Here is a 24,951-nt window from a genome sequence, read left to right as displayed (position 1 = left end):
CATACTCAACTGCTTTTGCGCATTCGCAAAGTAAGCACCTCCCCACTATACCTACTTAGGGGGAAGCTGAATCACCAGGTCCTGAACAGCACTCACCTGAGGAAGGAGGTTCTCACCTCGTCTTTTTGCACCTTCCTCTATCTCTGATCTCGCGGGCAGGATTCGCACCTCCCCTCCAGAAATACAATTGCCTCACGCTCAACCTTCTTTTCGCCAACCTTTCAGCTCTTACATACAAGCCTTCGCAACGAACCCAGATCAGTCGCATCGTCTTCTGTTGAAACCGTCCTTACTACCACTCACTGTATGCGCTCTTGTCCACACAATACAAGACGATTACGACCCGGTTTCGGAAGCGACACCAAGACTATCTTCCTCCATCAAGCGTCTCAGTTTCAGGTTCTCTACACTATTGTCGTCGCCCGATTCTTGTGCTGACGACATTGGAACAGATGCTTCTCTCTACTTGGAATGTGGGCTATGGGCCTATCGACGAACGCTCAACCATCGACAACAGCTTTCCAGTCTCACGGATCCCGCTTTCTGCGAATGAAGTCCGGAAAAGCGAGAAGGTCGGCGAAGACGGGTGTGTCTATCCTACTCCAAAGCAGCCTGCAAGCATCCCACTTCTCTGTCTATTTTCGTTACAACCAACCTAATCAATTCAGCAGTTATCCGACCGATGCTGCGGCTTTCGAATGGTCCATTCATTCCAGAGCAGCCAAGAATTCGCTCGCGTTCATGGCGATGGCACCAAAGCCGAGATGGCCAGTGAAGCATTCGCAATCGATCAGTTCAACAAAGGGACCTGCGTGAGATACGCCTGGGTTATCGCACCAATCCCCGGCCCGTACTCATTGATTTCGTCAGATCTTCAGGAGAAATGGATCGTCCTCGTCGAGCTCCCGATAAAACCAGAGAGATATTTCCCTGACGAGGGAAATCGGTGCAAGATTACCTTCCTTCACACCTTCATCTTCGGCGGCATTACACAAGAACAAAGCATGCTCGTGGCTGAGCGGATTCCGAATCCATACGATGACATGCCAGGAGTACATCCGTATTCATCTTATGCGGTTTTCACTGTAACGACAGAGTACCTCGCCCACCCGGTTACCAAAGAGCGATTTCACCCCTTGTCTTCAATCAAAATTGATCCGCCCATTGACATCAACTCCCTGCCTACCCCTTTGACTTTGGAAAATGCAGTCGAGTGCAAACTCAAAGTCGACTCAAACCCGGCTACCTACGAGGCTGAGTTGTCAGCGTTGTCTATCTTGACGCAACCGAAGAAGGAGTCGAATGCTCTACCAACAACAACCCTGGGAACGTTTGAGTATCTGCTGGACTTTCGAAAAGAACCTGGTTTCCGAGTCAACCTTTTTGAGAAGATGCCGCACATGAACCAACCAAGCAAGCACCCAAACATCTTTTTGCAGAACACATACAGCCGGCTAAACCGTGATCACAAGTCTGTCTACGAACAGCTTCGTCAAATTCCAGCTGGCCTTGCTCTTATCCTTGGATGCCCGGGGGCTGGGAAGACAGCGCTAAACGCATTTATCTCGGCTATAGCGTTGTCCCAGCCCGTCAAGGAACTTCGACGCGATGGCAAGCAAAGACGCAAGCCAGTCAAGATTCTTTACTTGTTGGACGTTAATCATCCGTGCGACGATGCTGCTAACAGAGTTTACGGCATGCTGAGGGATGCTGGCATCCAGAAGTCAGTCATCCGGGTTCGTGGTTGCGCCTGCGAGATGAACAACAGCGTAAAGCTCCACCCAAAGCCGCGTGATTCGAAGGAAGAGACAACTCCAGACTTCACCGCAGGTTTTCTTAGGCAAGCTCGTCTGTCTAATGATGTACAGCGAGGTCACCGTAATGATAACCGAGCGCCAACATTGGATGAAGTGGCCTGGGACAGGTACGAGGCTGACCAAACCAAATACATGGCCCTGGCAAAGATCTTGGACAAGCTAGGCCAGGGTGCGACCAAGACAAGCCAGACGGCAAAAGAATTAAAGAAATCCGTTGCGAGGCTTTACTTCTCCGTCATAAGAGAAGCCGACTTCATAGCCACCACGCCGGTTGGTGCGGCCGGCTATCTCAGTAAAATGTTTCGTCCTGATATCGTGTTCCTTGACGAAGCTGCACACGCCAGAGAGCTGACCGCCATGATTCCGATCGCTCTGTATTCGCCACATGCGTTTATTCTTACGGGTGACACACGACAAACTCGGCCTTTTGTTGAGGGCGTCAGTGGTGCAGAGAAAGGCGTCCGAGAGAACATTTACGCTAGGCAGCTGACGATCAGCACAATGGAAAGAGCAGACCTAGCTGGAGCTCTGAGCAACAAACTCCTCATCAGTCACCGTGAGTCGTCCTCCTATTTTACCCCTTTGTTTATCAACCGCTTAACATGCCCAAGGGATGTACGGCAACCTTCAAGAGCTGGCATCAGAGCTGTTTTACGATGGGCTGTTGACGTCGGGTCTATCCGAGCCGCAGCGTTTCCCTGAACCAGTCCGCCACATCCAAAGATGGTTCTCAAAGGTCATTGGCGGTAAGGAATGTGTGGTACCTCGGCTTCTCCTGAACCACCGAGGCTCGATGGAGGCCAGCGACAAAGCCAGCTTCTACAACCCCGTCCACGAGGCCTTCATCCAAAAGCGATGTCGGGAGCTGCTTGAAGATTCGAACTTCAGGCGCATTGACCAGCCTGACAAGCCTGGCCGGATTCTTATCATCACGCCTTACAAGGCTGCTTTAGTGAGATATAAGCGGTTTATCAAGAATCTTCCATCCGAACTCCAGGGCAAGCTCGAGATTGAAGTGAAACTCAACGCAATGGAAGCTCGTACAATTGATTCGGCTCAAGGTCATGAAGCGGATTTTGTGTTTGTCGATACCGTCCGGACGAAGAGTGCTGGATTCCTAAACGACCCCAAAAGACTCTGTGTCATGCTCACACGCGCCAGAATTGGTGAGATGGTACTGATGCATGAGGGCATAACGAAGCGATGGGGCGGTGGAATGGGCTTCCTAGAAGCTGAGTGGACAACGAAGGTGTATGAGCACTGCCGTCGGAACGGTCAACTATATCATATTGAACGAAGCATGTAATGCGGGATTTGGTGGTAGACTTGGACAACGCTTTACAGGAGAAGGCCTCCTGTTGTAGCTGGGAAGTTGTTCGCAAGACATGCTGAGAAAAGGAATAGAGAAAAGAAGTGACTGAATGATCAATGAAATTCCTTGTCGGGAGATCCATGCGTTCCCCCCCCCCCACTGCTTTCAACTGTTGTTTCTGCTATCTCTTTGTCGGCTTCTTGGTCCCTTTGACTATCTTGCCCCGTGTTTTCTGTGTTGCTATGATCGTTTGAATGTCTTTGTACCCACTTGTGTTCCTTTCCCTGTGTGCTATGTTGTTGATCAGCCAGCCGGTGAGCGCCGCTGGTAGTCTATACGAGGACAGTCGCAAGATGGGAAACAGTGTGACTGAACCGCAACGGCTGTCTAGGCTTGATGGAGGTAGGTAGCTTCAGAATGATCAAATATAGGCTTGTGTATTAGGATGATATAGAATAGCAAAAGCCGCAAGTCTCCCGCTTTGTCCATGGCAAAACAGAGATCCAGCATGGTTTCCTCCTCGTCTCCCTTCTTTGTGGTTTCCCTTCCCGTGACCAAGACGGTAGCATGCCGAGGTCCAACAGTAAGGGATAGGCTACAGTCAGTGAAGCCCAAAAAGTACTTGAGGCCATCATGAAACAAGAAGCGACAGCTCTTTTCTTTTTCGAGGCCTTGACGAGCGCAACCTTGCTCATGTGCCCGGACGCCACAACCTAGTCTGCAATCACCTACATGGGCTATGAAGTTGCCGTATAAAATCAGGCTGTACCCTTCCTAGCCTGCGGCCCATTTCGCAGACCCCGACGAACAGCACGCTTTCAAAGTCCAATCTGTGTGGCTGCGTCTCTGCCAGGATTGCGATTCCCCACCACCAATTCGGGTTCAGACTGGGGTTTACCGTCGCCCTAAATCACCACCAGTCATATGCCGCTCTCGTGTGTCACGGCATATGTCGCGTCTCAGCCGACAGCCAGACGTGGCCACCATTGTACACGCTGACTTTAATATTATGGCCTGTGTTCGTGCCAAGATGATAAGAAAGGTCTTGGCCCCCCCCTCGCGCATATGGACTTTCCTCATATAAGCTAGGCATGTGCCCTTTCTTTGTAGCGTTCAACCCGACATAGCCTTGCTTCAAGACCTTTCTTGTCAGACCTGGAAGAAGAGCGATTTATTACTGTGTCACGAAACCGAAAACCAGCCAGAGCAGCAGTCGACTACTGTTGCAGACCGACCATGGCGGAGACATCGACAACTCTGCTGGCGACAGCAACCCAGTCATCTGCTTCACCTACACAAACGACCGAAGCTACTCCGCCATCGACAACCACGAACAGTGCGAGCGGGAATGGAACTACCATACCAGCTGTGTGCTATGAAATTTGCAGTGCGTACTTCCCTGGCTAACAATGTCTGCGACACGTATTATCGCTGGAATCCTCTAACTAAGCATATTGTGTAGACAATGCCTACATAGAAGTCCAGAGTATTGGCAAAGTCTCCTCAATATGCAACGAAAACTCGGCTTTTTCACTGGAATACCAGGCGTGTCTTTCTTGCGCCAAGATCAATTCCGATGATACAGATCCCACCTCCGTTGTGAACGTTGAAACGAAGTTCCAGCAGTTCCTGGACTATTGTGCTTCGCAGACATCACGGCCTAGCTATCACTCTAGCCTCATGACGATCAGGACGGTGACCCAGTTGGCCGATATCACTGCAATCAATGGGAGCATTGAACGGGGTGTACTGCAAACCAGGACGGTAACAGAAGTGAAGGCGGATGCCACGAGCCTGTTGACTAGTACTGCAAGAACACTGTCTCCGCAAACAACGATACCGAGCGAAACGACACCCACAAGCACCTCCACAACCGACATACAGCCTTCCCTGGAAATAAGCAAAGCATGGATAGCTGGCCCCGTGATCGGAGTTTTGACTACAATCCTGCTAGTGCTCGCCGGGCTCTGGTTCCTCAGACGGCGTAAGAGACGGAGATTTGGCCGGTCTGCCGCTGGGAACAAATTCAACGAGAAGGAGGAGTTTATGAAGGCACAGCTTCATTCGGATTGCGTTCTACGCCAGCCCGCTATAGAGCTTGAGGGTTCATATCCTAAACCTGTGCCCGAAATGAGCGCGAATGAGATCCCCGCTCAAGAGATGCTGGTCCCGGACGCCCGTCATGTGGAAGGAGTGACGGGGAGAAACAGCTGAAAAGGGCCGAAGCCGTCGTTTTTTCATGTTACCTTCCACATGAAGGTTGGAGTCACCAGTAATTCTCACTTGCGCGCAAATCATGGGCAACGGCGAATAATATGTAATCGAATCTCATTCTCTTCAACTGCCCTCTGGCGGTGGTATCACATCATGTCCCTCGTGAGTATCTCAACGTCTCATCCAATCATCTCGCGCCTCGCCCGTTGAGACCCGGTGAACTGCAAGTTCTCGTTGCCAGTAACGCCCGTCAGCACGTTCCCGATGCCCTGGACCTCGCCGTTCCCGCCTTGCATGATGGCGGCGTAGTTGTTGGCGACCAGCTGGATGCCCGACACGAAGCCCTGCTCGTCGAATGCGCAGTGCCCGCCGTTGGGCGAGTTGTTGACCGTCTGCTTGGCGTTGACCTGGTCGGCGGTCAGGCCGGCGCCGGTGGCGATCTTCTCGTACGCCTTGATGGACGCCGGGATCGACTGCTGCAGGTTTGAGAGCTCCTGGAGGGTGCTCTGGAAGTGTATGCGGGTGCCGGCGACGGCCTGGGGGTCCTGAACGGTGACCTGGGGCGCGAGGCCGCCGCAGTTCAGCAGTACTCCGTTGCCGGCGAAGTTCTGGATGTGTGCGGGCATGAAGAAGCCCGAAAGCATCAGCGAGCCGCCAGAGACGCCGGTGAAGAAGACGTTGGACTGGTTGAAAGCCATCATCTGCGGGAGGGTCTTCTGGATGAGGTCGTTGACGGCCTGGGAGTGGGCGACGCCGTCGGTGCGCTTGAGGCCCTGACCGCCACCCCAGAAGAGGTTCGGGTCCGGTGCAAGGATGGCAACGCCGGCGAGGTTCTGCTGCACGCCCTGGTTGGGCATGTCGAAGAAGGACTGGCCGCCGTCACCGTGAAGGAGAACGTTGAGGCCGAGGGTGCCCTGGGCTCCGGCCGCGGCCGCAGCGCCGGGGACGCCGCTCGCCGCGGTGAATTGGTCGGCGGGACCGCTGATCTTGAACCGGAGGTCGAGGCCGCTAGGTTCCGTGTTAGTCGGTGTGTGCCAGCGAGTCAAAGGAGGAGGGAGGGATCAAGTGGGCTTCTTACTTGACGTTCGCGGTCATGTCGAGGATCATGGACCCGTCAGTCGCCTGCGAGATCCCTTGGGGCACCTGCGCGGCCTGCTGCTGCGCCGTCTGTCTGTTCCCGCCCCTGTTCCCATTTCCTTTCCTGTTCTGCGGCGCGCCGTGGGCGACGCTCAGCAGGCTGAGCACGACCGCGAGGGCGGCGACGGGTGAGCGGACGGTCAACATCCTGTCGAGAGAGGGCGAAGAGAGACTGTATTACAAAGGGAGTATTAAAGAAGGAAGGGCAGGGAGTGATTTGCTGCCAAGCTTGCGGCGCACGAAGATCAAATCCTTGGTGTTCTTGGTAGCGCAAGTGAATCGGAATTTCCCAGAAACCCGGGGAAATCAAGAATCAAAAAAAAAGAAACCCAAAAGGATGGATGGGGTGGCAGGTTAGGCTCATCTTTAAAAGAAGAGCAAACGACTGCCTGCGAGAGCATCGACCATCTCATGGCCATGGGTTCGTTTTTTCCCATCCGAAATGGGAACAACGGGGCCATTCTGTAATGGGTCGGTCTTGCTTCTCAACGCAGGGTTGAATCGCCGCTGTCTTCAGACTGAAGGCGAGGGGGTGGGGAAGATTGGCAGCCATACAGGCCAGTTGCGAAGCGAACCATCTCAAATCGAGGGACGAAGGGGATAAGCTTGTGTAGTCTTTGTTTCGCCCGGACTCCGTTGTGTGAGAGTTGGGACAAGTCATCCTGGGTCTGACCATCAAATGCTTGGGTTGAGGATGGGGGATGCAGTCGGCAGAGGCCACTGGGGGGTTAGTCAGCGAGAAACCCTTTGCTCTACGAGGACATGGCTGGTTAATTGGAGCGGCAGGCATGGACTGGGCCGTTGGGGGGGGGGGGGGGGGGGGGGGGGGGGGGGGGGGGGGATGGATCGTCGACTGGAATTGCTGGGAGAGCGTCGCCAGTGAAGCCATGAGGCTCGACGACTGTTTCGCTTGGCGCGTCTCTTCCGACTCGGGAGCATCAGTATCCACGCGCGAGAAGGTGTCGCAGATGTTTGAGGTTGTCGAAACCAACCCCGGGCGCCCGGGTGTATCCTTGCCCTGCACCGTCTGCAACCACCAGGCACCCGCTTGGGCTGTCGCCTCAGACCCCCGGTCCGAGGGGAGCTGTCCAATGTCGTTCTCCCCTCGGAGGAACCCGCCACGTCCACGAATGACATCGAGCTGTTTTGTCACGACGATCCTTTATTTCGAGAACGTCCAAGATACCCTTGTTCCGACAGGAGGCGAGCGAGGCCCTTGGCTGTTGGGGTCTCTGTGACATCGGGTAGGCTCAGTGTCTTGGGTCTTTGTGGGCTAGAGAAATGCTTAAGAGCGACTAAGCATCAAGGCTCGTGAGGATTCTTTATAGGGGTGGGGGGTGTTCGATAAGAAGTGAGGGTCATGGAATGCAGGCACGAGGTTGTTTTGATTGGTTCTTCTCGGAAAAGTTTGGGCGATTCTGAAGCAACCCAGCCTGGACATTAGGTTTTGAGCTTCGGGTAAAGTCCGGTATGGTGTATTCAGACTTGTGATAAACGCCAGTAACACCAGAACACCTTGTTTTTTTCGGCATGAATCCGCCACGCTGGACGGCTCGTGGGAGACGGCATAGGGGCCTAGACGTCACTGCATTCGGAACCGCCTATCTGAACAACAGAAGCAGCACATTAACAGCTAGAAACCGCTAAATATAAATATTTCATAGCACACGTACATACACCCGAACTCGATCGTCTAATGCCAGCATCACATCCACAAACTCTGTCTAAACACGCCAGCCACAGCCGATCAAGAGAGTGACGGGCACGCTTTACGCTCAAAGCTTCGCACCCTTGGCCCTTCTGGCCTCCTTCTCGCGGTCGCGAAGGAGACGGCGGAGGATCTTGCCGCTGGGGCTCTTGGGGATGACGTCGACGAACTCGACGCCGCCCTTGAGCCATTTGTGCCGCGCCTTGTGCTCTTCGACGTACTTGCAGATATCGGCCGCAACTTCGGCGTCGGGCTTGGACGCGTGGGCGGCGGCGCGGACGACGTAGGCCTTGGGCACCTCGCCGGCTCGGTCGTCGGGTACCTGAATGACAGCCGTGTCCGACACGGCCGGGTGGGTGAGGAGGTGCGCCTCGAGCTCGGCTGGCGCGACCTGGTGGCCCTTGACCTTAATGAGCTCTTTAATGCGGTCGACGATGACGAGGTGCTCGTTGCCGGAGGCGGCCTTGCGCACGAGGACCTCGTCGCCGGTGCGGATCCAGCGGCCGTCGTCGTGCCAGACAAACGTCTCGGCGTTGGCGCGCTCGTTGTGAAGGTAGCCCAAGACGACCGAGGGCGACTGCACGAGGAGCTCGCCGGGCTTGTTGTACTCGGTGATCTCCTCGCCGGTCGCGGGATCGACGATCTTGCCGCGGCAACCGGGGACGAGTGAGCCTGACGATCCGACGTCGATGTCGGTCTCAGATGTTGTGCAGACGACCGTGCTGGTCTCAGTCATGCCTGGTGTCTTTTAGTCACGGCACATGGCAAATTTCCAAGGCATAAAATCATACCGTAACCTTGACCCACGTGCCACTTGGGGTATTGCCTCTTGAGATCCTCCACAGTTTCTGGTCCAAGAGGTGCTGCACCGGTGTAGATGAAGCGCACACATGTGAGGTCGTACTTATTGCAGAGCTCCTGGTTGCGGATGACTTGGATGACAATTGGCGGAACCTGCGCGCGTCAGAACAGTCTTCTTGCTCGCAGTTTCAGAGACATGAGCTTACCACTGGAAGGTAGCTGATCTTGAAGCGTTGAACGGAATCCAAAAATTGCTTGAGCTCAAACTTGGGCAAAACAATGATGGCATCGCCGCGCCAGGTACCACAATGTGCAATGACAACTAGGCCATAGATGTGGCTGAAGGGCAACAACCCCAGGCATACTTGTGTCTTGATGCCCAGCTCTTTCCTCGCAACGGACTCGTATGTGGTAAATTGCAGGACGTTGGCGATGACGTTTCTATGTGAGATCATGACAGCTTTCTGCACTTCATTGTCAGCAATCAGCCTCTCCAGTCATCGCGGCCGAGTTTCACTCACTGGCAGACCAGAAGTGCCACTCGAGTAGCACAAATAGGCAGGCTGGCGCGCGCCCTGTCCCTTTACCCACTTCAATGGTTCCAATTCTGGCAGGGACTTCCCCTCTTGAATCAGGTCGTCCAAGGTGATGTAGGGCGTTTTTTGGCTAACGCCGGGTACTGACAGCAAGAAGATGCGGTCATTGGCAAGGTTGACGGCCTTTGCGGCCTTGAGGGCGGTTTCTAACAAGGGAATACAGGTGAAGAGAGCCTTGGCGTTGGAGGAGCGAAGCTGATGCTCGAGTTCTTGAGCCGAGTACGCAGCGCTGGCGGGGGTGACGATGCCTGACAACCGGTGTACGGCATGGGTGAAGGGGATGTAATCGATCTATGCAGAGTTTAGTCCTTGAGGAACAATCGACCTTGAATGTATAGCCACATACTGTGTTGAGCGAGAAGAGTGCAACAACCTTGTCCCACTCTGTGCCCTCGTTCGGCGCAAAATCGAGCTTCTTTGCGATGGCTCTGGCCAAGGCGTCTGTTCGCTGCTTCACCTCGGACGCTGTGTACGACTTGCCCGACAAACCGCACGTGTAGGGATTTCTTGCTTCCGCGACAGGATAGCGACCATACTTTTCATTGCTCATGAACTCGGCAATGGTGATCGAGTCCGGAGGGTCTGCGATATCTCGGTGAGCAGAGCTCGCCAGCAGATTGCACGAGTTATAAGCCTCCAGGGTGCGTCTTACCTATGGGCAACTGAGGAACCCATTGCGGCGATGTGAACACCATATTGTGTGATGTAGTTGAGGCAGAAAGGCTGGATCAAGGGGTCGTCGTCGCGTTGACGCGTGTCTGAGTTGCCGTCGCGAGAAGCTTCGTTGCACACAGCGGCTAGTCGTGAAGATAGATGTCAAAACGTCGCGACGGGGAACGGGGGTGGTTCGGACTTTTGAACGAGGTCAAGAAGCCAACAACTGCCAGCACCTAACCGTCCGGGGGCTGCACAGAGTTTAGATCCTCTTCTTGCATTGCGCCTCGGCGCCCTCGGTGACGGACCCCCTGGTCCCCTCGCGGCTACGTAGGAGCAGCGACCCAAGACTTGGAGAAATGTAGCTTCCCCCACTTCTCCGCATTTATCTCTACGTATCTGTTGCACCGTCGGCAGACTGGCAAGATAGCGCGGCATCTCGCTGCCCTCTGCAGCGCTCTACGCTGCATTGTACACTAGGTACGGGGTTCCGAGTCATTCGCTTTGCTGGCGTCATTCCGTAGATCTCCCCGCGAGCGAGCCTGTTAGCATCTTGACTGCGGGCTGGTCCTCGATGACATCCGATGCCAGCAGCCGAAGGGTAGCGCCTGCAGCTCTACCCCGGTCTCTGAATTGGCTCGCACCCCACTCCTCTTGAGCTTCCCGTGATACATACAACCTTCACTAACTCATGATCCACGTCAATTTCCAGGGGCTCCAGGGCCCTTGTATTTGGCCGAGCAGCCGTATTTTTAACCGAATGAAAGAGGCTCTTAGCCGGCTGTTGTGCCTCGGTAAACAGTCGGCGAGAGGTCCACCCATTCAATGATGTTTGCCGCCCAGTGTCTTTGTTTTATAAGGTCGGTGAGCGAATTCGAAGGCTTCCCCAACTGCCATTCAACCATTAGTCACCTGCAACAACAACAACTTTCCAAACCTGCATTGAGTGCAGTGATTGATCTATGGCCGTTTCAACATGAGCCGAACGTGACTGAAGGTGAGCAGAGGATTATTCTAGGTTGGTCATCCTGAGCTTAGCCCTCGGCATTGTTCTGGTCCCTGGGTAAACTTGCCGTGGGTCAAATTGAGAGCATGTTCAGAGCGATAGTTGCCCCTTTCAGCTGACTAAGATGTACCTCGCTATATCCGTTTTGGTCACTAACAGAGAATGCCTCTGCCATGCCGGCACCATCTGGCGGCTGCTGGTGATCTCCATGCTCCAAGATTCTAGTAGTTGCTTCTGTGCCTGGCTTCTGACATCTCAGTATCACAAGACGTTATCAACCGGTAGCACAAATCAGTATCGACGGGCTGCCAGGAACCTAGCTGTGATGTCTATTTAAATACAAACACCGCACCCAAGGGCCGCAATTTAGGATCGTGGTACTGGGAGTTGGTCAAAGTGTCAGTTGGGCAATTAGTACACGGTGTAAAGTAGCCCTGCGTTGCAACAATACCTGGTCTTTAGGCTTTTCCCAGCGTGCTCGGAAACAATTTCTTTCTGTTTCAGTTGAAACATTCTTTGAAGGCGGGCTACCAATGATGGTTATAGAAGAATAAGCTTTATCTCATCTGCTATTACGGCTGGCTTGATAGAAAAACAATATCCACTGTGGCTTGGATAGTGCATCTTTAACCAAATCTATGTGAGCCCATCCGCCCCAGTTGCTGGCTACTGCACTGGCCCATCGAAACAAGGAGCAACAGTATACCCACAAGCTGGAAGCACTATCACTTTCTGTCCAAATTCTTTTTTGTCAACATCAGGCTGTTCCTTGACATTGTGGGACTGAAGGCAGTGGTGGCGAAACCCGCTTATAATGTTGATGTCAAGAAAAAAGGCGCAGGGTCACGAGCTCTTACAAGTATATCCCCAACCAGCGCTGAAATACTCCACGGGGCTTTTTTTATCTTGTTCTTGGAAATCACGACACCAGCTTCAACGAGTCCGGCGATTCTGAGTGAACAAAGTAACACCACATACCCAGAATAATCAAGCTGGGCTATGCTAATTGGTTCACAATTCCTGAGACATTTGCTGCAGTAGCTGTAGCCTACGATCATATCCCAAACAGCAATACGGACTCAACCGGCAATTTCACTAAGTTCTAGTCTTGCTTTGCTACTTGGCATAGACGATGGCAGACAAGGAAGGTAGAAGAAGGGCGGCAAAATAATGAATGTACTTTCCCCCCCTTGGGCTATTCCAGCTTATATTATGTGAACTTGAATTATTTGTGCAGGTTAATGAATTGATATTATCTATACTGTTTGGTGTTTGAATTGTGTGACTGAAAACACTATATGTGTTCTTAAGCCATGGTAGAAAAGTTGATTGTAGCTGAACAACTGCTAGTCTTGTATGAACAATCTGGCGGCTCAGAATATGTGAGACTCAATTAATATCATTACACCTCAAACTGCCGTGTAAAGAATACTAGGGTTGGAATACGGAGACGTGGACCCGGCTTAAGCTTTCGCCCATCGATATCGTAGACGCCAGCAACAAGCTCCTCCATCTGTCTCATTCTTGCTTCAGTGGACTTCTTGCCTCCCAGGGTCAAACGTCCTAAAACATCTTCAAACTGAAGCATCCTTCTGGCTGTTTTGCTTGATTATTTCATTCTTTATTGATTTGGTAACTGCGTCGTGAGGTTTATTGACATTTTCATTCCAACTTCTTGTCACAGCTCGGCTCTTATCTTGTTGAAGTCCAGGGGCCTGTGTATTCTCGGTGTTGGCCCATGGTTTATGACATAGGTTTCTGCTTGTCATCCCTGAGTTGAAGTTGCAACATTATTATCCCCGTCTCTTCCAGAGACCCAAACCTCTCTCCTCCCTGCTCACCAAACTTTGATCAGTTTCGCCATGGTTTTCTCATGACACCTATGAACAGCCAGCTGATAAATTTTGAGAAATACTTATCCTTGTCTTGCAAGCTCAACATTGTACTAACTTTACCTGTTCCTTGGAGGTACCTCATCAGTGCCCTTTTTCTCGTGGGTTGGAAAGTATTCTAGACCTCATGATACATGGTGATGGGTCTCCGCTTGCCCGAGCTGTTGAGCCGGCTATCTTCTTGTCAGATTCTCGATGACTCAACTGTCGCTCTGTTAACAGATTTCTTCGTCTTTGAGTTCCGTTAGCAAGTTCAACTTAATCATTGTGGTCATCCTCGCTAAGGCTGAGACGAAATGCCTCTAACCCTCTTCAGCACTTGTTGTCTTGTGAATCACCGTTCATTCCATGTCAGCTCAGCAAGCTCTTCGCCGCTTAATACATAAAAGACACCTACGCCATCTGCAATCATGTTGTGCTGCCAGCGACCATATCCATCCAACAACCTTTATATAAGTAGTCTTCTAACACTGACGACTTCAAAAGGTGCCTAACGACTTGAGACTGCTCACCAGAGATAACCAGAAACAGAGAGAACACCGTTGTTCGCATACCTGGTCATTGGTACGTTCATACATTTTGATTGTTCGATTTTTCGATCCTGCGATGAGACCGGCAGTGCACCACCGACTTGAACCTCCTTCCCAACCGACCCGTTAGTGTTCTCCATTGTACCTTCCACATCTCCTGGAGACCAAAGACCCTGCCCTAGAACTTTTTGGTGCTTCGCTCTTTCTCCTCCCAGTGTCTCCCGGTGCACCTCCCTCTCGACGCACAATCCCCCCATGCAAATACTTCCTTTCTGTTTTCTTTTCCCGTCCTGCCGCAAAGTCTCACCTTCTTCTACACATGTTTCTTCTGCACTACTGACGATCTTTATGTTCCCCTTCTTCAGCGCAGCCATACTTTCTTTCCTCCATCGTCTAACTTATTTCGCCTTTCAACATACATCACATTTACCACAACAGTTTCCAACGACTTCATCCCTGGTGCGTATCATCTTATCATTCGGTATCAACGGTTGTGAAGCAGGCGTGACAATCCTTTCCTCGACTTACACGTGCTAACGCCTCCAGTTCAACTGCAATCTATCACCACTCACAAGTTCTCGACTCCTCTCAGCACTCAGCTATAATCATGACCGCAACCAAGTCAACTTTGCCTGCCCCCCTTGGGAGTCCTCCCGTCTGGGCCGAAAATCGCCAAGCTCTTTGCGATGCCCTTCCTTACTTCAAGGCGCACGAGGGAAGCCTTTACACGAAAGACAAGATCATTAAGGGTATGCTCCTGAATGCATTCTCCACTGTGCGAGACTACTTGGGAACAGAAGTCATCATCACTACGCTGTAAGTTGTCGTGTTCTCCTCTATTGTTCTTGTTTCATGACCGCTGACTGTTGTTGTTCTTGACAGTGGCGGTGGCAGAGAGAGAGACAGCCAGGGAAATCTGGTCCGAGTCAAGCCGGCACGTCCCTTCGTGCTTGAATCTTGCCATATGGCCCTGGAGAGTGGGACTCCCATCGGAATCATCCTAGGTACTTCCATGCTCATCCTCTTTCTCTAAGAATTGTGCTCACTATCAACCAGGCAAACACTATCCGGACTTATCAATTGAAATCAAGCATGCCTTCAACGTCCTTGCATTCTTCACCATCACAGACATATGGTCTGAGAAGGATGACAGAGGTTTTGACATTCAAAAGATTCGTCTTGAAAGGACCGATCGATCTGAGCCGTCCTGGTGGCGGTCGATACCTGAAGTTCAAGACAGCACTAAGCTACAGGAGTTTCCTGCATTCCGGGCTAACTGCTCCAAGTGCAGAACTTCATCCAAGCAAATGTTCACCCAGGCCTGGACTTGCCTGAACGCCGAGTGTGAGGGATGCTTTTTCTTTCCTCCAGCTGTCGACATTTGGAACCTAACCGTTGCCTCTAAATACGCATCATCTCTTGCTTGGTGTGTCGACTGTCACCAAGGAAGCAAGATGATCTTCTCTCGTGGCTGGGCCTGTCTCAACAAGAAATGCGACAGCTTCTTCACTTTCCCTGCTGAAGTCAATATCGACAATCTCAAGTATTCAGAAGGCTTTCTTCTGGAGCGAACATCTCACCAGGTTCCACGACAGTCTCTTCAACCGAACCTCCCAGACACGACTATTCCAGGCTGTCTTGGGACAGAGAAGGCCATGCGTGAAGGCATCGTCTGCCCTAAGTGCCATCGCTGTGCAAGACGAGTGGATTGGACAAAGTGGACTTATGAAGATCCTCTTTGCGACTTCACCCTGCTTGCTCCGCCGCTGCCTTTCCCCCTGGCCAATGTTCATGCCGAGGAAAATCAACAAAGACGGAAGAGGACCTTTGAGTCCAGGGTTTTTGACAAACAAATCCTGGAGACCAGCAGTGAGGCCAACGGCTATTCCATTGCACAGTATCTTCTTCCGGATCCGCTGAATACAGACGTCGTCATTGGCTCAGTCACTGTCTTTCGAGCGACTCGGGCTATCAATGCTTGTGCTGGCGCTCCCGATCAGATGTGGGACCTCCTTCAACATGATACCGCAAGAGACTTTGGCTTTCAAAGAAAGCCGGCGATTCATCCTGGATGTAAGTTGTTCATCTACTCTTGACTAACTATCTTGTTTGGCTGACATACCTTAGTGCCTACCGAGAAGTTAACCCGTAACTTCCTCCAGAACTGGGGGGCACCTTACAAATTCGCTGTCAACGTGCATTCGAAGCCATTCTCAGAGGCGCCAGACTCCGTTATTGGAGCGCTCAAGAGAATGCAATGGGCTGGTCAAACGTCAGTCGCCATAACCAACGATGCCATGGACGCCTATGCCCAACTACCCGACTACAGCGAGATGGCCCGATGTGCCACCCTCACCGAGGACTTCGCTGACTTCAACGAGCTCCTTTCGATCGGATACATGGAGGAAGACAAGATTAGTGTGAGTTGCAGTATCGTCTTGCATTTTGTCTGAATATTGACCATTTTCGAAGTATCATGACGACGGCGAAGACACCCTGGGGCCCACTGTAGCCACGCTCTCTCTGGGAAGCCCTGCCTTGATGACCTTCAAGATGAAAAAAGCCTACGCTGGCAAGGAAAAGAAGGCTCTCCAGCTTACGATATTCCACGGCGACCTGGTGGTCATGCATGGTACCCGCATTCATCAGGCGTACCTGGTATGTAGCCCCCTTTTTGCCTTGTGAGTCCTAGCTAACACTTATAAGCACGAGGTTGTACCAAAAGGCAAACGTCGTTTTGCGTTGACTTGCCGAAAGATCGTGCTCGAGAACATCGAGGACGATGATATTCGAGCCGAGGCCGTCCAGAACAGCATGCTTCCAGAGGTCTCACAGCTCTGGGACTATCCGAAGGCCGAAGATGGCGAAGGTCGTGAAACGACTGCCCACTCTTCGAAGCGTGCCGCTGATGAGTCTCAAAGCACCACGTCTCGCGCTGCGAAGCGATGCAAGACCACGGCTTGAGCATTCGGCATCAAACAACAATACTAACACGCAAATTCTATCGATCTTGCGCTCTTCGAAAACATAGAAAGATAGTATGGGAGTATGACGGTTTCGAAATGTGGTGTTTTCTGCGGTGTTTTCTTCCGATTTCTGGGACAGCGTCTGATAGATGAGCGCGGTGGGTTTTCGATTTCTGATCTATCGTTTCTCACGGAGCAGTCATTCATTGCAAGCGACTTTGATACGAGAGACAATTAGGAGGAAACTGTTTTCTTCTTTCTTTTCCTGCTTTACAAGAGCATGGCTCACGTCTGCTGCTTTCGTAGTCTTTGTAGCATTGGCCGTATGCTCATAGTCCAGATACTCATAGTGCGAATGTTTGTTTGCTTTTAGATACCATCTCGGACTTTTTTTCGACGTGATTAACCGAGAGCGTTGAACGCTCGACCGGGGCCGTTTGCCGCACGCAAGCAAGCCACAGCATACAAATGTCGACAACTGACACCAGGAGCGCCTGTGTAAGAGGCTGCCAAGCTGTGAGCTGACGAATGAGACAAATGTCTCTGCTCGGGGGTTCACGGCACTAAAATTTGTTTCTCCCGTCACCCTGGGGACACGAGCTACCGGGGGTCCAAAGCGGTTCTGGCCAAAACGGCTCCTTGGAAAGCCCCCCTGAGGCCCAGCCAGGCCATTGCCGACGCCGCACCTCAGACACTCGGCGAACGGGAGAGAGCGTACGCCATGCTTCGGAAGGGAGACCTGTATCCGGGGGCGGAGCGCCACAATGGTTGTCTCTTCCAGATCGTCGGGGTCGGCGGCTGGGCCAACACAGAAGGGGGGGGGGGGCGCGCCGGATCGAGGTTGGGCCATGTCTCGGTCCAAGGCCCAGGCCAGCTGTTGGTATCGCGCTGCTGTGATGTCATTGGCGGATAAACGCAGAGATAGGACGCTTTCCGGAATTGAAACCGACGTGGTTATGAGGGGATTTCGTCGTCACGCCTGATGAACACAGCTGTGACGGCGCTAGAGAGCATTGAGCAGAAACATGTTGAACATTCATGGAGTTCAGGCCATTTCCCCACTGTTTTCTTTCCTTTTCATTTTGAAGAAAAACGCCGAAGAAAAGAGAAAAACAAGGAAAAAGAGAGTTGAGTCAAAAGTATAGTCTCTGTATTGTATTTTCTTCATTGGTATCGTAACGGGTCGTAAGTATGCGTCTAAGTAGACCCCAGCCCTTTCCAGCTTTTGAGGAATTCCCCGCTTTCACCTCAAAAAAGCTGCGGCTAGCCGGCTAGTAATCATGAAGCCTCCATCTGCATCCGCAGAGATATTAGTGGGTTCTCTCTTTGAGAACATGTCTCGCAATGCAAAAGAAAAAAAATTGAGTCGTTTTCTCCGCCCCAAATCCTTGGTATCCTTTCTGGGTATCCTTTCGTGTAGCATCATGTCCATTCTCTAATCAAACACTCCAAAACGCCGCCGCCAACGTCATCAAGCCACCCACAAGCAGACTCAGGAATCGCTCGTCGGTGAGGGATGAAGCAGCCGAGTGGGAGCCGGAGGACTCCGAGGACGAAGAGCCGCCCGTGGGCGATGCGGTCGGAGCGCTAACGCCCGTGCTCTTCGAGGGGGCCGAGGAGGAGCCGCCGTTCTGTGATCCTCCAGAAGGGGAGGACGAAGGAGGCGAGGCACCGTTTGTGGACGACGACTGAGGGCAAAGTGTTAATGCGGCACAATCAGAGAGAGTAACATAAGTCGGGGTCGGGGTCGGAGCCGGGCCGTTGTCCACAGTCTTGGTGATGGTAACCAGGTCGCTGGTGGGCAAGGTCGGGGTGTTAGGAGTTGAAGAAGCAGGTGGACTCACTGCAGACGTCGTGGGGTTTGCGTCACCGTCCGGCGTTGCGGGCCCCTCGCATAGTCCCATGACACCGCTGGGCACCGCGTCGCTACCCTTGCCAACGGTCACGATCTCCTCCTTGCCGCAGGTGCTTGCCTGCGCCAGGTGGACGGCTTGGTTGTCCCAATCGAAGACGAAATAGCCGGCACGCATCATGCTGTCGCCGAGGATCTGCTGGTCGGTGGTGGTAACAAGACCAACGTAGCACTGGCCATCGCTAGGACCCAGGTCGAGGATAAAGTCGCTCAGGGGCACGCGGATGGTCTTCCTGCCAAAGGTAAAGGTGACGTATGAGTCGGTGCTGCTATCGCGCAGGGAACACGCCGCAGTCCAGTAGCCGTCGCTATCGGTCGTGGCCTTCAGGTCTGCCAGGATGGGGCGGGCGAGGGAGGGGTGCAGGCGGGTGAGGGTTGTGCCGGAGTCAAGCATAACGTTCTTATCCTCAGGGGCAAGAGTGTAGGTCTTTGGAGAGTTGGCGATGTTCATGCCAATGCCGGTAAGCTCGACAGCGAGGCTTTGGCATTGTTAGTTCAAACATCCCTCGGTCAGGAAGGGAGGAGGCAAGGAGCCCTGAGATGAGTCGACTTACCGAGGCTCGCCCTTAACGCCGTTCACCATGGGAACTCGTAGAAGCTCACCGATGAACTTGCCCATGTCGACACCGCCGTAGATGAGTGCACCCGAGTCCGCAGACGCGTGACGCAGATCCAGCGAGAAGATGCGGCTCCCGATGATTCCCTGGTCAGCCAGGCTATTGAGGATCAGGCTATAAGGCTTTCCGTGCTCGAACCCGGCCTTCAGATCGGGAGCCAGGCCCATGATGCCTGTGGCGATGCCCTCGCTCTTAGTGACGACACCGAAGGTCTGGTTGGACAGAGTACCACCGCCCATCGTGATACTGTCGGTGTAGTAGGCGATCTCAGCGCTCGTCTGAGTGTTAGGGTCCGAGGGGTCTCCGTAGTTGAGTCTGCGAGTGCCAATGGGACCGAGGGGCGGGGTGCGGCTGTTCTTTGGGTTGTACTGGCCCGCGGCGCTGCACTGCTTGGCCTGGGCAGCCGACGGCGCGGTGCTGCAATCGGGGTTGACCCAGAGCTCAGAAGAGCCCGTGTCGAGAAGGACGGTCACTTGCTGGGCTGGGGTACCGATGATGACTATTTTTGAGCCGTTGTCAGTCGCGCCAGTATGAGCAAATAACGGGGGGTTTCCTCACTGTCCGTAGAGTAGTAAAACTCTCTGTTATTGAGTATAACTTGGATCGCGTCTCTCTTGCTAAGATGGCTCAGGTCGGGTCTAGTCTGCTTGACCGGCATGGCGATGTAGCCTTTATCCTCGGTAACGCGAGGGACGGATAAGGCAGTGACAGAGCTCACCACAGCTCCCACGACGGCGACAAAAACCCCAGACTTCATCTTGGGCGGTTGTGAATTCGGTGTTTTGGCGTAAGAAAACCCAGAGACGATGGCACTGGAAAAAGGAAGAAGGAAGAAATGGTGACAAAGAAGGTGAAGGGAAGGTCCCAAGAAGTGAGGCCGATGCGAACCTTGAAGGGGAGCCTTAAAGGAGAGATGAGGTTTTGTGTGTTGGGGAGATTTAGCAGATAAAGTAGAAAGTGAAGGTGAAAGCAAGAGAATAGCCACACGGAACCTCCAGCTTCTAGAGCGACGGAGTTGAATATGGTGGACCAGGTCTGGGGTGTTTAGTGGCATCGGATTGTGGTAGCTGGGCCCTTCCGAGGAAAGAAGGCAAAGCCGCATGGGCTTTGCTGCATGCACTCATACTAGCTGTCGTTGGCGTCGGTCGCAGGTGAAAGAAAATAAAGAGCAGTATGTCTCTCCTCCATTTGCCGTCTCTTACTTCAACGTCTGTTTGCGGTATATACCAAGGCGCAATGCTTGGTCCCGACCTCTGGTTCCTTGGCCAGATCTTCAAAGGGGGATCTCCAGACCGCGTGGCCAAGATTCTGGATGTTCTTGACCTTGCCTCGTTTGGCCGACCTCCGTGTAGGTGAAGTTACACAAAGAGAATCGGTCTACCCAGCAGGGAATCCGATTTCCGCATGCGATGTCTCCCCTGGGCCCAATGTTTCCATCCCATGTGTTCGTCCACGTGAGGTTCCGGCCAACGACCTATGAGACTAGCCAAGTCCAAGGTCAACATAGTCCGATGGAGACTGTTACAGCAGTTGATATCATCCGCCGAGACGGAAATATCCTTGCTTCACTTGCATCAATCCTGTAAACGGGCTCGGAAACTCTTCGCATGGGATGTGAGACAAACGCCTGAAGACGGCGATTAACGGCGGGCCGGCGCATACTTCCGTATCACTGGGTCACCCATACTCCACTAAACCGCTTAGAATCGTGGCTTTAGATGAGCAATCCATCTGTAAACCAAGACTCCATGGAAACTTCCGAGCCTGTACGTCATGGGATTCTCGGGAACATCCATGGTTCTAATGATACTGACACCCAGGGAGCTGGAAACTAGGACAGCATTACCTACCAAAAGGGTAAGTGCAAAAGCCTTGCCGCTTGGCCCTTGTCCCCGGCTCAGTTTGGAACCCCGTCTCTTACTTTGCGTATATAATATGGCTTCGCCTCCCATGCACAAGGACAAGGCAGCCTCTCAGTGGACGTACCATACTCTTGGAGAACGTTACCTAGATCCGATGTCTTGAAACACCAAGCAAGAAAAAAGAGAGAATGCCAACGAGGCAATGTGCAGGGCAGTCTATCTTGGTAGGTTGAAGCCCCTTCGTTTTAACGACTCGGTAAGCTCAGTGAACATTGCCTTTATCCTCGAGTCTGTGATCGACAAACGGGTTCCACTAACAAAGATTGATGGATCTGGGGGTGCGTTGCACTGCCTGGAGGGCCAATCAGCAGATGGCAAGCCAACCGCCCTCCAGTGGGACATCTCTCGACTGTCACGTCACATCCAAACACTTGTTTGATGTGTGTGGCACGCAGTCCTTCAGGTCCTCAAGGGTACTAGGGTAGTATCGAGCAGGCCTCCTAGTTGACTGAACACTAACGCCTAATGTCCCGCGATCCGACATACGTAATACCATCGCTAGTATTGCCATAGCCGATATCAGCAGGACTCGAAAGGTACGCTGATTTCCGGCTGCATAGCTGACGAGAACCAAAACGAGGGCCGACGGTGTTATTATTGGGTTAGTGTTTGACGTCGAGATGTACAAACACATTTGTTGTGAAATTGGAAAAATTCTGTCGAGTCGCTGCCGGAAATCAACGCACGACGCGATGTGGTGTTGTTGTCTTTCTACACTACGGTGCACCGTCTCGCCTTGTCCGCAGAGGTCTCTAGAAGGAATGAAAACTCGCCAGGCTACGAGTTTAAGTACTTCCCCTCAAGTCAGTAGTAGTACGAGCGTCAACGTGAGTGCGATGACGGCTAGGTGATGATGGCTGAATCCACGGTCGAAGCCATGATTGTGGGACGAAATGTGACACAGTCCCGAAGCTCAACATGCTTTGATGAACCCCAACTGATCTGGGGAGTAGCGTCAGCCGCACGATGGTCCGTAGCGAGCGAGTTTGTCGGAGTTTGAAAATTCCGGGTGTCGCGGAGGGATGCAGAGGAGAGGTACGTGACGTGGCCGGATGGTGATGTGATTGGTTGCAGGTACGGTGCGAAATGCCATTCCCAGGCGGACGAGCCGGCCGTTCTGACTGTCAATCAACCCGCGATGACGGTGTTGGCACCCACCTACATGCAAATGACAGCACAAGGTGGTGTGGGTGAGTGTCGCCGGCCAAGAACATGGGAGCAGCGTCACAGATGTAGAAGAGTGGCGGTTCCCTGTGGCCATCCGTTTGAGAAGAAAGCGGTCCGGGAGGATTCATGAAATCTGAAATCCGGGCCTGAGTTGAATGCCAGTTGCTGAGTTGGCAAAGGGCGGAGGGGTTGAGGAGGGAAACCGACTTCACATGCCACGGATAAAGTCTGATCATCCAACAAGGGAGCCGAGACTGGCTGGGGAGCAGCAGTTTTGGCGTGAGGCGGATAACAGTTAGGTTTCAGTCATGAAGCCGGCCGGCTAGGTCCACGAACGATTGTTGGGAAGGTCTACTTAGGCTTAGACAGTTGAGAATCTGCGCGTGCAGCAAAAGGTAGATGGGATGCTGCAATGCAGTCGACATTGGACGGGATGGCGGTGACTGCCGTCGCGGTAGACCATTGGATGAAGTCTAACGCAAGGCAAGAGATGCCGAAGACGGGTTGTGGGACAAATACCAACTGGTATTAAATGGTGGTAAAAGGCGCGGTTGCCTCCTGCCTTTCCTGCTTCTGGAAAGAAGAAATGCTTCCGTACCTAAGCGTGGAAACCACCAATGACCGTCTCCAGACGGAGGGCATCGTTCCCTAGCATTGCCCCCTCCCCCAAAATGTCGTCTCACACCTATCCTACCTTTCCGTCGACAAATACTAAGCACATGAAGTTCATGAATCGGGTAACTAGTTATGATCGTCCTGTAGTCATTTCGTCCCACCTGAAGTCAGCTAAGCAAGGTTCGTAAGGTGCAGGCACCTCTTGGAATTTGTACGGATCGCGCTCAATAAGGCATAACGTGGCCTGTGTGCATGGTGTCCGAGCACCTGTTGGAACCTTCCGAACGGACGGGATCATCCTGGGCACCTTTCCGTCCCGGGCACCCTGTGGACCGCATCTCTCGACTCCAAAACGCCTGCGAGAGGGTGGTCGGGGGGACCAAAATAGAAGGAAAGGGGAGATCGCTGTTTGTTTGGGCCCAAACACTTGGGGGGCCCTCGGCACCATGTAGTTGGTCTGCCGCGGGTCTCAGTGGCCTGCCAGGGCAGGGCAGAGGGATAGGGATGGGCAGTGAAACATACGTCCAATGACAAGTGCGTCTTGCACCACAACCTGGAGGAACGGTTATCCGTTCTCGTGGCTTTCACACCTCGTCATGTTCGTCGCCGATGGCACCTTGGACAACCAGCAGCAATACTTTGAGGTACGAGGCAGGACCGTGAGGTGCGAATGCGGATTGCCAAGCCGGGCGGCACATTGGCCAGTTCTCGACGGTATTTGATGTTTGATGTCTATTAATTTCTACAAGCCTGTCATTGCGACAACGCTGTAAGGGGAAAACAGCCACATGTCTGACGGACCACTACCAGGATAGATTGCCATTCCGCAGCCGTTGGACAGTACAGAGTAGCACAAACCGTCGAAGCTATCCAGTCATGTTGATCACCAAGCTCGCTCAGTGTTGTGTGAACCTAATGGACTAGCCAGTCCCCTTTGCCCCTCCACAAGCACAGGGCTGCAGGGGACTCGAAGGCTCGGGCCTGGCAATGGCGAAATGCTGGCGCCGAAGGAGAGGGACACGGAGCGATGGGAAGGCCCAGCCCCCTTGCGCTTGTGAATGAGAGGGAAGGAGCAACGAACGCGTCTCGCGCTGGGAGCCGGTACGCCGGACCTGGGGGCTGTTCCCCGAAATTGCCACTTCCTGGTTTACACAGGCGCTTGTCCGTCTTCGGATCGCAATCTCATCTCCAAGCCGCAATTCCCTCTCGCACATGTCTCTCATCCCAGCAGACTGCCCGGTACCATGGAGAACCTGCAATTTCGATCTGTTGTTGTCCGAACATGTGCTCAATTTGGAAGACTTGCTTTCTTGTCGTATTCAGTCAAGCTTTTTGATAGAAAAAGACCGCATCTCTGAAAATGAGATACTCTTGGACGGATCGCTGCGAACTGCAGTACGAGTCATCAGAGTATTATCCATGGCGGGACAGTTGGGCCCAAACGATGACGACGATGCAGCCCGCAGCAATGACGGGAAGGCGGTGCGGCACAGAGAGCAAATTTCGGCCCCTTCATGTCGAGCGTCCGCGTCCTCCGACGAGCAACGTCTCCCGTCGCATGCTATGTGCTGTGGTTTGGAAGCATATGGGTACCTAAGGATGCCACAAGGATGCGCAGTGAGCCAAGGTGCCTCAGCTGATTCCCACAGGCCAGCCACGTTTCTACCTATTATCTTTTCCTTCTACCCACCCTCACCTCACTTTACGGAGCACGTCCACGCTTATCCCCCCCCTGTGTCGAACCCCCCGTGCTGGCTTGGCCTAACCGGGCCTCGACTGGAATCCGTCTGTCGGCCTGTCTCGTCAAGGTTGTCTGCCACACCCCAAATTATCGCCCGCTGGCTTCTTCGGTACGCCTGCTTCCCACTCTTGATTTTGTCCAATGCCTCACTCCTTCTTTGCTTTTCGCGATCCATGCCGACGACGACGACGACCACTTCCTCACAGCTGATCCGACGCGCCAACGCCTCCTGTTGCCTCTCTCCAGAACCTCGATGCTTTTTCGTTCCCACCTACTAACACTACCGTCCACGAGGTAGTCTCCCGACTTCCCCTCGCCCATCGGGCTCCGATCCCACCGGCGCC

At 53.0% G+C, this 24,951-nt stretch overlaps 6 protein-coding genes across 6 annotated transcripts; 3 read left to right on the top strand and 3 right to left on the bottom strand.

Moving 5' to 3' along the window:
- Window positions 1–764: 764 nt before the first annotated feature.
- Window positions 765–3,123, top strand: ColSpa_02647 (ATP-dependent helicase NAM7; the record flags this gene model as incomplete). Its single annotated transcript, XM_049268859.1, has 2 exons — window positions 765–2,373; window positions 2,429–3,123. 2 exons carry the CDS (start codon window positions 765–767, stop codon window positions 3,121–3,123), a joined length of 2,304 nt encoding a protein of 767 aa, XP_049124816.1.
- Window positions 3,124–5,522: 2,399 nt separating this feature from the next.
- ColSpa_02646 (uncharacterized protein) lies at window positions 5,523–6,627 on the bottom strand (the record flags this gene model as incomplete). Its single annotated transcript, XM_049268858.1, has 2 exons — window positions 5,523–6,351; window positions 6,422–6,627. The coding sequence occupies 2 exons, from the start codon at window positions 6,625–6,627 to the stop codon at window positions 5,523–5,525; spliced, it is 1,035 nt and encodes a 344-aa protein (XP_049124815.1).
- A 1,628-nt stretch (window positions 6,628–8,255) lies between these two features.
- On the bottom strand, window positions 8,256–10,280 carry ColSpa_02645 (acyl-CoA ligase easD; the record flags this gene model as incomplete). The annotated part of the gene is made up of 6 exons (XM_049268857.1): window positions 8,256–8,926; window positions 8,980–9,142; window positions 9,196–9,453; window positions 9,511–9,876; window positions 9,932–10,167; window positions 10,238–10,280. The coding sequence occupies 6 exons, from the start codon at window positions 10,278–10,280 to the stop codon at window positions 8,256–8,258; spliced, it is 1,737 nt and encodes a 578-aa protein (XP_049124814.1).
- A 3,994-nt stretch (window positions 10,281–14,274) lies between these two features.
- ColSpa_02644 (uncharacterized protein) lies at window positions 14,275–14,487 on the top strand (the record flags this gene model as incomplete). The annotated part of the gene is made up of 1 exon (XM_049268856.1): window positions 14,275–14,487. The coding sequence occupies one exon, from the start codon at window positions 14,275–14,277 to the stop codon at window positions 14,485–14,487; it is 213 nt and encodes a 70-aa protein (XP_049124813.1).
- Window positions 14,488–15,686: 1,199 nt separating this feature from the next.
- Window positions 15,687–16,631, top strand: ColSpa_02643 (uncharacterized protein; the record flags this gene model as incomplete). The annotated part of the gene is made up of 4 exons (XM_049268855.1): window positions 15,687–15,740; window positions 15,830–16,087; window positions 16,140–16,325; window positions 16,374–16,631. 4 exons carry the CDS (start codon window positions 15,687–15,689, stop codon window positions 16,629–16,631), a joined length of 756 nt encoding a protein of 251 aa, XP_049124812.1.
- A 1,441-nt stretch (window positions 16,632–18,072) lies between these two features.
- ColSpa_02642 (candidapepsin-2) lies at window positions 18,073–19,919 on the bottom strand (the record flags this gene model as incomplete). The annotated part of the gene is made up of 3 exons (XM_049268854.1): window positions 18,073–19,024; window positions 19,100–19,643; window positions 19,721–19,919. The coding sequence occupies 3 exons, from the start codon at window positions 19,917–19,919 to the stop codon at window positions 18,073–18,075; spliced, it is 1,695 nt and encodes a 564-aa protein (XP_049124811.1).
- Window positions 19,920–24,951: the final 5,032 nt, after the last annotated feature.

Source organism: Colletotrichum spaethianum (genome assembly GCF_022836535.1).
Source record: "Colletotrichum spaethianum MAFF 239500 DNA, contig05, whole genome shotgun sequence".
Taxonomy (NCBI): domain Eukaryota; kingdom Fungi; phylum Ascomycota; class Sordariomycetes; order Glomerellales; family Glomerellaceae; genus Colletotrichum; species Colletotrichum spaethianum.
The sequence above is the reverse complement of the archived record's forward strand: the minus strand, read 5'-3'. Positions and strand labels throughout refer to the sequence as shown.